Here is a 9,164-nt window from a genome sequence, read left to right as displayed (position 1 = left end):
CGCTCCTAGTATTTCGCAGAGTGAACTCTAGACAGATTTGCGACATTGAGGGGGCAGAAAACATCCCGGTCACGTGGTTCCGTAAACTTCTGGTGTCCCTATTCGCCAATTGAAGTCTATGTAGAAGAGCCGCCATTGGACTGGCCCCATGAAGTGAACGGAGTTGTCTTAATTATTTCGTAGGCGGGTCTTGGCAGAGCTGCAGTGGAAAGCCAGAACCAAAATAAAATAAAAAAATCACACCCGTGTGAAGTGAGTGGTGTAACTCCGTGTGGGGTCCCCGGAAGTTCCAGACCCACAGGAACGTGCCCAGGATGCCGGCCCGGTTCCAGCAAGCCGACCGTGTCCGAAACGGTAGAGAAATGACAGAGTGTGTGGGGGTCCCCAGGGGGTCCCTCTACTGTACTGTAATGTCACTGTACTGTACTGTCACACCCGAAATCATCAGATTCATATACTGTATACAGTTAGTGTGTGTGTGTGTGTGTGTGTGTGTGTGTGTGTGTGTGTGTGTGTGTGTGTGTGTGTGTGTGTGTGTGTGTGTGTGTGTGTGTGTGTGTGTGTGTGTGTGTGTGTGTTAGGCTGCACAAGTGCACAACACTGACAACAGTGACACTTAATTAGTTGTGAAAACCAACCAAACGACCTAGGCAGCCAGGGACAGACACACATAGCTCCTTAATGGACTCGAGTGGTTGCACCACTCAAAAAAATAACATTGCCACGTCATCACGCGACAGCCAGCCAGCCAGACCCCAATTTGGGAACCACTCTTTTGTACATTTGTTGACTGTTTTACAAATACATTCTACAGGCCAGCCTTATTGCATGTACTCCATGTAGTACTCCATATATTTCGTATCATAGACCAACATATTTATTTATAAGGCCGGAATCTACCATACCATACTATTAATCTTCTGCTACAGGATATCTAATCTAACAAGCTCGCACAGACACAGATCATTCCACGTCGTAGGAGTTAGGAAAGACTGCTTTCATTTTTGAGGAGCAATAGCCCCTCCAACTCCTGACTTTTCATTGTGAGGTCATGTGGTATCCAAATCTTTTTAAGGTTTTCTTGAATGTTCCAGTCTCCTTTGTTTGTTTGTTTGTATGTATATTGTTAGCACAGTCTGGTGGAGCAGGCGCCACACTAATACTTGAGCGTGCCAAATACATTCCATAGCTTCCATTATTAGGCTATTGACTAGATCAGACACAAACAGTTCTCTGATAAGATATATAAGATTAAGGCTGTAAAATAGGCTGTAAGATTGTAAGATAGCTACTATCTACTATCCTTTGTTATTGAGGGCTATAATAAATTGGGAAATAATGAAACAACTATTCAAATAAATAAAGTAGGTGGGATTAACAGATAGGCATATCAGTTAAATATAAGTTGATCTGTCCTGGCAGCATCTATAATGAAATTATAATTCAGGTAGACAAGGCAAATTGTACAATAGCAATGCTTACATTTACTTTATTTGTCTGTGCAACTCTGGTGAAGATTTCAGGAGCCGGTAAGTTTGTGTTGCTAGATTGCACTTTTTTTTTCTCACAATAATGACAATTCTCTTGTACAATAGCATCTGGTTGACAGGAATAAATACTTCAATTGGCTAAAGGCAGCCAAGTCAGCAGACTCTGTAGGGGTTTGTTGAGACCATTCCAGACTGTTGCAGCAGCAGAGTGCAAGTAGATGACCAAAGTATCTTTAGTGAGTGACTGGTAAATCAGGGTGTAGGTGTACCAGTGTGAATCACATCTGTCCTGGAGTTTGATTGATTGATTAACAGTTTGCAGAATTACAGAGAGGAAAGAATACATTATTGGAACTGTTCTTTCTTGTGCCAATCACATCAGGGAAACGCAATAATTTAGCATACGAAAGGAGTTACCTCTCATTTCTTATAAAGTAGCATTATTAAAAATATAAACAAACTCATTTGTCTTCCTACTGCATGTGTAATTTCTGATGTGTGAGTAATTTGACCAATTTCTATCCATCTGTAATAGACTGGTGCTACGAGTCCCAGTATGCATGCAACAGCACATGCACAGGTACAAATCAATTCATGCATACAGTACATATAGGTTTAAAAAAAATAGAATCCATATTATTATTATTATTTTATACATTGTAAAGTACACTAAATGCCTTTACAGGTGCATTCAATTATTTCATGTTTGTTGTCCAGAACCTGATAAGTGGGCAGTGGTGTCAGAGCAATGTAATGGAACGTTCCAGTCTCCAATAAATATTGTCACAAGGAAAAGTCTTCTAGATGAGCATCTCTCTCCACTGCAGTTCACTGGCTATCAAGACACGTTCCATGGTGTAATTAAAAACACCGGGCACAATGGTATCTTACAAAGAAAATACATTAATATCAATGTTTGTTTGTCTGTATTTATTAGCCAAACTGTATAATTTGTCATGCAAAATAAAGCTGATGTACAGTACAAGCTCAATGTATTGTGAGCTTTTAGTTCTGCTATTTGTTTATTTATTTTAAAATGTCAAGAAAGTTCCCCAAAATATGGTTAAAATGGCACATTTAATACAATTAATTAATAATTCAAGGCAAAGATGTTGAACTGATCAAAAAGAGTTTATCATGCTGTATTGCAACACAATAAAGTCTTGTAAAGTAACTGCTTACAATGCAGCTTTTTAATATCTTAAAATATCCTGACACACATTTGCCATCCTTTTGTACCTTTTTAATGGCCTCACTAGTCCTTTAAGTTCACATGGCGGTTCTGATCAAAGATTTCTCATCTTTTATGACTTGAATTTCATTTGTAGTTGAAGTTCTTCTTGACCTTCCTGTTGCTGCAATGATCAAAGGTGGAAATCTGCCAGAAACCTACAAGGCAATGCAACTTCATCTGCATTGGGGCGCAGAACACACCATCGATGGAGAACGCTTTCCAATGGAGGTACCTGCACTCAATAGACCAGAAGACAAAAGATGTGATAAAAAACCGCCATTGAATTGAATCAAATATAAATTATTTGAATTATACAACCGAAATACGTATTTATTCAATCATAAGCAATAAGTAATTAATTCATTAATGATGTTCATCTTATGCTATTTATAATAGATTCATATTGTCCATGTAAAAGAAGAATACAACTCTATACCTGAAGCTCTGGGAGACCGCACAGGTGTTGCAGTGCTTGGATTTTTCTTCCAGGTGGTGTTTGGTTTTCTTTCACTGAAAACAATACTAATAGCCTACTGTTGTAATACTACTACTGCTAATACTAGTCTCAGTGGTGGAAAGTAACTAAATGCATTTACTTTAGTTACTAGTTACTTTGTAGATTTTTGAAAGATCTTTTGACACATCTTTGACACATTTTGAAAACCTTCTGCATAATGAGTACTTGTATGTTTGCTACTTTAAGTATATTTTGATGCCAATATTGATACTTTCTTCCACCACTGCTGCTATACCACTCAAGGCCCAACCTGATGACTGACCATCAAAACAGAGCACACGCTCTTCACATTTATTGTTGTAACATTGTAATTTATTGATGTAATGTACAAATGTGATTTAAATTTGCCAAGACAATTTTAGGTTTAAGTTTAATCTAATTTCTGCAATTCCAGGAATCCGAGACCTCAAATAAGAAATATGACCCCATCATAGAGGCTCTGGAAGATATTAAACATCCTAGTAAGTCATATCTACCTGTAAGAAGAAACCCTTATTGTATCAAAATCTGGTGGGACAATAGACGCTTATTATTGTGTCAATGATTATTCTGGGGTAAAGTGCAACCGGTAAGTATTTGATGTTTTACAATGCAATAAAACATCTATTCAAACGTCTACAATAATAAATAAATAATAGTAATAATAAGTTAAATAAAAGATAGCATCAGAACTGTCAATCTGAACATTACGCAAAAAGATGCCTTTACTGATTTGTTATTTCTGAATTCAGCTGGAAATACTACATTAAGTAGTGTATCCTTAGACATGCTCCTTCCACCAGAGCCTGACAGGACAAGGTACTTTCGCTACCAGGGATCCCTTACAACGCCAAATTGTGACGAAGCGATCATTTGGACAGTGTTTGAAAACCCCATTCGACTCAGCAAAAAACAGGTGCTTTTCATGCAATCCTCTCCTCATTCTAAAGAAGAACTTTGACTCTTTTAAACAAGCATATCAAATGTACCTCTTTAAATATTAGTTTACTCTGTGTACTTTGATTATTATCGGATTTGAATGATATTTACTGTTTTCACAGCTTGCTGCATTCTCCCAGCTTCAGTTTGCTAATGGCATGCAAATGGCAGAAATATATCGACCTGTTCAGCCCTTGAATGGCAGGAAGGTGTATTATTCTGAAGGCCATGTTACTTCAGTAAGCTCTACATTACTCAGTGCTTCAATTTTAGCAACCATTGGATATTCCCTGCACATTCAGAGCTGAAAGTGTCCATGTGCACACAGTGTCATTTGATGTAGCCTAATATAATCCTTTTTCATGCATCAAAATCATGTGTCAAGTGTACCATCAATCTATGGGTTGTCAAGATGAAATGGAGATGCATTTTGTCCAATGTTGTATGTTCAAAATTACCAAGTTTAATATAAATATGAAATAACGTAAACACTGTTTTTTAAATAAAGGGTCTTATTTTTGGACAATTCGAAATTACTGTCCATATAATGTTGGTCTATATGCTGGTATGCATCTTGTCTGTATGAAGTTGGCTATACCTATCCTACAATAAACAGCTTTGTCAAATCAATATTTTATGGGTAAATACAACAGTTATGATTGAACTGACAACTACAGGACAATAAATCTGTTTTTCAAAATGGTCAGTTAAAAATAAACGAAAAACAAATCCATTGGAATAGAACAAAGTGGAGATCCGGGCACACTTAATGTTAAAAAGGAGGAAAACTTTATTCAACCGACATGTTTCGACCTATACAGTCTTCATCAGGGCTAACAAAACAAAACACAGAGCAACAAACTCATTAAATAGGACTGGAGACAGGTATTCTGACAGTTTGTGATAAGTGACAAGTGGAAAATGCAAAAGAATTTCATGATGACAAAATATAGTGAAAGTAGACTTTCACTCTCTATGAAAACATTACATTTGATATGTACGTAGGTTGTCTGTATGACGTTGGTTATCTAATTGTCCTACAATAACCAAGCTTGCAGCTTCCATGACAACAGCTTTGTCAGATCAATATTTGATGGATAAATACAACTGATGATTGACCTGACAACTGCAGTTAAAAAGAAAACAAATCCTTTGAAGTGTTTGAATGGTGCTGGAAGGCTCCATCTTTGAATTCCCTCAGTAGCCAACAGTTTAGTCATCCATAAAGTAGGAAACACTACACTGTATAGTGAAGTTTAGTAGTTATTTGTACTTTATGGGTGACAACACTGTATATCAGTAGACTGCTCTCTCTCCAAAGGGTAGGTTTGAAGAATTATTCTGACAAATGAAGTTTGAGATAAGTGACAAGAGGAAAATGCAAATAATTTCATGGTGACAAAATATAGTGAAAGTAGACTTTCACTCTCTATGACAACATTTCATGTGATTAGTAGTCTGTATGAAGTTGGCTATCTAATTGTCCTACAATAACCAAGCTTACAGCTTCCATGACAACAGCTTTGTCAGATCAATATTTGATGGATAAATACAACTGATGATTGACCTGACAACAACTAGATGACAATGAATCTGTTTTTCAAAATGGTCAGCAGCATGCAGTTAAAAAGAAAGTGTTGGAGTGTTTGAATGGTGCTGGAAGGCTCCATCTTTGAATTCCCTCAGTAGCCAATAGTATAGTCATCCATAAAGTATGAAACACTACACTGTATTAGTTAAGTTTAGTAGTTATTTTTACTTTATGGGTGACAACACTGTACATCAGTAGACTGGTCTCTCCAAAAGGCACGTTTGAAGAATTATTCTCAGTAGCCAACAGTATAGTCATCCATAAAGTAGGAAACACTACACTGTATTAGTGAAGTTTAGTAGTTATTTTTACTTTATGGGTGACAACACTGTACATCAGTAGACTGCTCTCTCTCCAAAGGGTAGGTTTGAAGAATTATTCTGACAAATGAAGTTTGAGATAAGTGACAAGAGGAAAATGCAAATAATTTCATGGTGACAAAATATAGTGAAAGTAGACTTTCACTCTCTATGACAACATTTCATGTGATTAGTTGTCTGTATGAAGTTGGCTATCTAATTGTCCTACAATAACCAAGCTTACAGCTTCCATGACAACAGCTTTGTCAGATCAATATTTGATGGATAAATACAACTGATGATTGACCTGACAACAACTAGATGACAATGAATCTGTTTTTCAAAATGGTCAGCAGCATGCAGTTAAAAAGAAAACAAAATCCTTTGGAGTGTTTGAATGGTGCTGGAAGGCTCCATCTTTTAATTCCCTCAGTAGCCAATAGTATAGTCATCCATAAAGTATGAAACACTACACTGTATTAGTGAAGTTTAGTAGTTATTTTTACTTTATGGGTGACACCACTGTACATCAGTAGACTGGTCTCTCCAAAAGGCAGGTTTGAAGAATTATTCTCAGTAGCCAACAGTATAGTCATCCATAAAGTAGGAAACACTACACTGTATTAGTGAAGTTTAGTAGTTATTTTTACTTTATGGGTGACAACACTGTACATCAGTAGACTGGTCTCTCCAAAAGGCAGGTTTGAAGAATTATTCTCAGTAGCCAACAGTTTAGTCATCCATAAAGTATGAAACACTACACTGTATTAGTGAAGTTTAGTAGTTATTTTTACTTTATGGGTGACAACACTGTACATCAGTAGACTGGTCTCTCCAAAAGGCAGGTTTGAAGAATTATTCTCAGTAGCCAACAGTATAGTCATCCATAAAGTATGAAACACTACACTGTATTAGTGAAGTTTAGTAGTTATTTTTACTTTATGGGTGACACCACTGTACATCAGTAGACTGGTCTCTCCAAAAGGCAGGTTTGAAGAATTATTCTCAGTAGCCAACAGTATAGTCATCCATAAAGTAGGAAACACTACACTGTATTAGTGAAGTTTAGTAGTTATTTTTACTTTATGGGTGACAACACTGTACATCAGTAGACTGGTCTCTCCAAAAGGCAGGTTTGAAGAATTATTCTCAGTAGCCAACAGTTTAGTCATCCATAAAGTAGGAAACACTACACTGTATAGTGAAGTTTAGTATTGCTTAATACTTTATGGGTGACAACACTGTACATCAATAGACTGGTCTCTCCAAAGGGCAGGTTTGAAGAATTATTCTGACAAATGAAGTTTTAGATAAGTGACAAGTGGAATATGCAAAATAATTTCATGATGACAAAATATAGTGAAAACAAGACTTTCACTCTCTATGACAACATTTCATCTGATATAGCTCCTCAACAAAATGCAATACATAATTGAAGCACAGATCAATGCATTTCATCAGCATAGTATACAATTATAAAAAATATATACATTGTCCAAAGAAAGCACAGGTTAAGTTTGAACATGGTATAAGGGTCTTACCAGCTTCTTGACTCCCCAGAGGACAGATAGAACCCAGAAGTGAGTGTGCTCTTTTTATTAACCCTGTCTCACCCACGTGGTTTAAACAGGAAAGGGTCTAACTGTCGTTTCTCTCACTTTCTGTCTGCTCTCTCGCTCTCTCGCACGCACGCGCGCGCACGCACGCACACACACACGCACACACACACACACACACACACACACACGACTTGTAAAGTTATCGATACAGGCAGCTCGCCTCTAAGTGTCCATTCACATTCATACAGCTATTATTGGTGACTTGGTGTCAGTTCCAGCATAAACCACAGTGTGGTAGTAGTAGTGCATATAAACCTGTCTAACTGTTGACGGCCACCTAATGTAGAGGTATGGGATGGGTCCGATTAATCAATTAATGGTTAATAGGATAAAAAATGCGCGTGCGTGTTTGTGTGTGCCGTGCGTGCGGTTTTAGAGAGGATAGGCCTAATATTTATTTATCTTAGGCCTGTACTGCAGGTGACTTTAATGCTAATGGTGCAAATTGCAATGTTGAGTAGCCTACAGGGCCTACCAAAGTGTGCCTGCAACTAAGCCCTGCATTATTGGTAGGATGATGGTAATGGTATCTGTTATCAATCATTAGCCTGATTGACCATACACAAGGTGTATGGTCTTGGGGTCCTACCCCAGAAACTTTAAACAGAGTAGATGTAATTTCCTGTATGTGGTGAATTATTTAAGCTTGATACTTTGATGAGACTTGCTTTACTAGCGTTGGAAAATGATGCGTACAGTTTCAGCCATTGAAACGCAAAGCATAGGCATATAGGCTACAGAAATTGACTTGAAAACTGAAGCAATATGTAAGACGCAACTTTAACATCTCTGTATGATTGCAGACCCCAAGTGTATGTGTGTGTGTGTGTGTGTGTGTGTGTGTGTGCGTGTGCGTGTGCGTGTGCGTGTGTGTGTTATAGTTAATTTAGTACCTGTGTTCTGGTGAATTTAGGGACTTTGATATCAAATCCAGGAGAAATCTCCCGCAGGAGTAGCCTACTGTGTACATATGGTATTACCTTTTCTCAGGTAAAACTTTGCATTACGTACCTAGCTGACACTATCAAGGAGCCATAGCACCTGGTCAGCTACAGTATAAAAACATATCAGATCAGAGCTACGGGCAGCACACCTAAACCTAACCTTAACCCTCTCCCAGCCCTTAACGCACCCTCACCAACCTTAATCCGGTCGTTTTAACGCACCCCTCACCAACCTTAATTCCGGTCGTTTTAACGCACCCCTCACCAACCTTATGTCTAACCAATGACTAGTCTAAACTAAGTATGCACCCCAAAACGGTCTTTAGGTGGCTGGTCTGAGCTCCTCCAATGCTAATGTTTCCCTGAGGGAAGGAGTGAGAACAATGTTGAGGAAGACAGGTTGAAACAATCATGTTCTGACATCTGCATAGACTTCATATTTGGGCATGTCTGACAAAGAACTCCATATATGGGCATAAAAGGGACATAGACACAATAACTGGGTGGGGCATGAATTTCCAACTTGCATCGCTCCAAGTAGGTCAGGGCACC

The 9,164-nt window shown here is 38.0% G+C and overlaps 1 protein-coding gene across 1 annotated transcript; it reads left to right on the top strand.

The window, feature by feature from the left end:
• Positions 1 to 314: 314 nt before the first annotated feature.
• ca4b (carbonic anhydrase IV b) lies at positions 315 to 4,467 on the top strand (the record flags this gene model as incomplete). The annotated part of the gene is made up of 6 exons (XM_080772916.1): positions 315 to 354; positions 2,819 to 2,952; positions 3,121 to 3,213; positions 3,636 to 3,702; positions 3,973 to 4,136; positions 4,282 to 4,467. The coding sequence occupies 6 exons, from the start codon at positions 315 to 317 to the stop codon at positions 4,465 to 4,467; spliced, it is 684 nt and encodes a 227-aa protein (XP_080629042.1).
• Between the last annotated feature and the right edge of the window lie 4,697 nt (positions 4,468 to 9,164).

The sequence above is a fragment of the Protomyctophum bolini genome (assembly GCF_963924005.1).
Source record: "Protomyctophum bolini genome assembly, chromosome: 9".
Taxonomy (NCBI): domain Eukaryota; kingdom Metazoa; phylum Chordata; class Actinopteri; order Myctophiformes; family Myctophidae; genus Protomyctophum; species Protomyctophum bolini.
The sequence above is the reverse complement of the archived record's forward strand: the minus strand, read 5'-3'. Positions and strand labels throughout refer to the sequence as shown.